General features: G+C 39.6%; 1 protein-coding gene across 2 annotated transcripts in view; it reads right to left on the bottom strand.

The window, feature by feature from the left end:
- The window catches only part of LOC119590568 (forkhead box protein L2-like), a gene marked incomplete at its 3' end in the record, with an annotated part of 75,433 nt that overhangs the window by 23,789 nt on the left and 50,872 nt on the right, over positions 1–772 (bottom strand). For both annotated transcript variants that reach the window (XM_037939236.1, XM_037939235.1), the window contains 1 exon segment: positions 52–145. Coding sequence is in view for 1 of the 2 variants with exons in the window: in XM_037939235.1 (XP_037795163.1) it covers positions 52–145 (94 nt within the window).

Consider the following 772-nt stretch of genomic DNA (forward strand, 5'->3'; position numbering starts at 1 on the left):
AGATGGTGGTGGTTGTTTAGAATGAACAGAGAAGCTCTGAAGTTTTGTTACCTGTAGTGGTGCGTGGGGTGGGGAGTAGGCGTGGCATAACTATAGGCATCTTCTTCCCTTTTAATAACTTCGCCAAGTTCATTTCCTCCATAACCTACGAAAGAAAAATATTTAAATTAACTACCATATTCTAACTGAATGTAACACATGTCTACAAACACGCAAACACAGGCAGGTAGATAGGCAGGCAAACAGCTATGTAGTAGCCTGACAGATAGAGAAACTGATCAGCATATCAGATCAGCAAACTGGTATGCAAACAGGAGGGTATCAGAGTTGGACACCGGCGGTACTTTTGGAGTTGTTTTCCTGGTGATACTTTAAGGTTAGCAGGGTGAATAATGGAATTAATTATTTTAGTGCAATGCAGTGTTGATACTACAGACCTTTCACATAAATAGAAATTACTTTAATGAAAAAAGAAAATGATTTAGCTTCTACTTGGTCTATTCTATATCGCGTTCTTCTGTATACCTGTAATATAAGACGTATTTGCCTTCTCTCAGTCTTGTATAAACAAAATTCCATCAGAATGATATGGTATCCAGAGATGAGACTCTCAGCGTTGGTATTTTGAAGTGATAACCCTAGAGCTGCCTTTTGTAGGTGGCGTTTCTGTCCTCTTCTTGTCATGTCCGAAAAAGGTTCCACAATTCGCATTCTAAAAGTCACCGATTAGAGATAGGAAAACGTCCGGGTTTAAGCCGGAAATGGGTTTCCG

Source organism: Penaeus monodon, chromosome 27 (genome assembly GCF_015228065.2).
Source record: "Penaeus monodon isolate SGIC_2016 chromosome 27, NSTDA_Pmon_1, whole genome shotgun sequence".
Classification (NCBI taxonomy): domain Eukaryota; kingdom Metazoa; phylum Arthropoda; class Malacostraca; order Decapoda; family Penaeidae; genus Penaeus; species Penaeus monodon.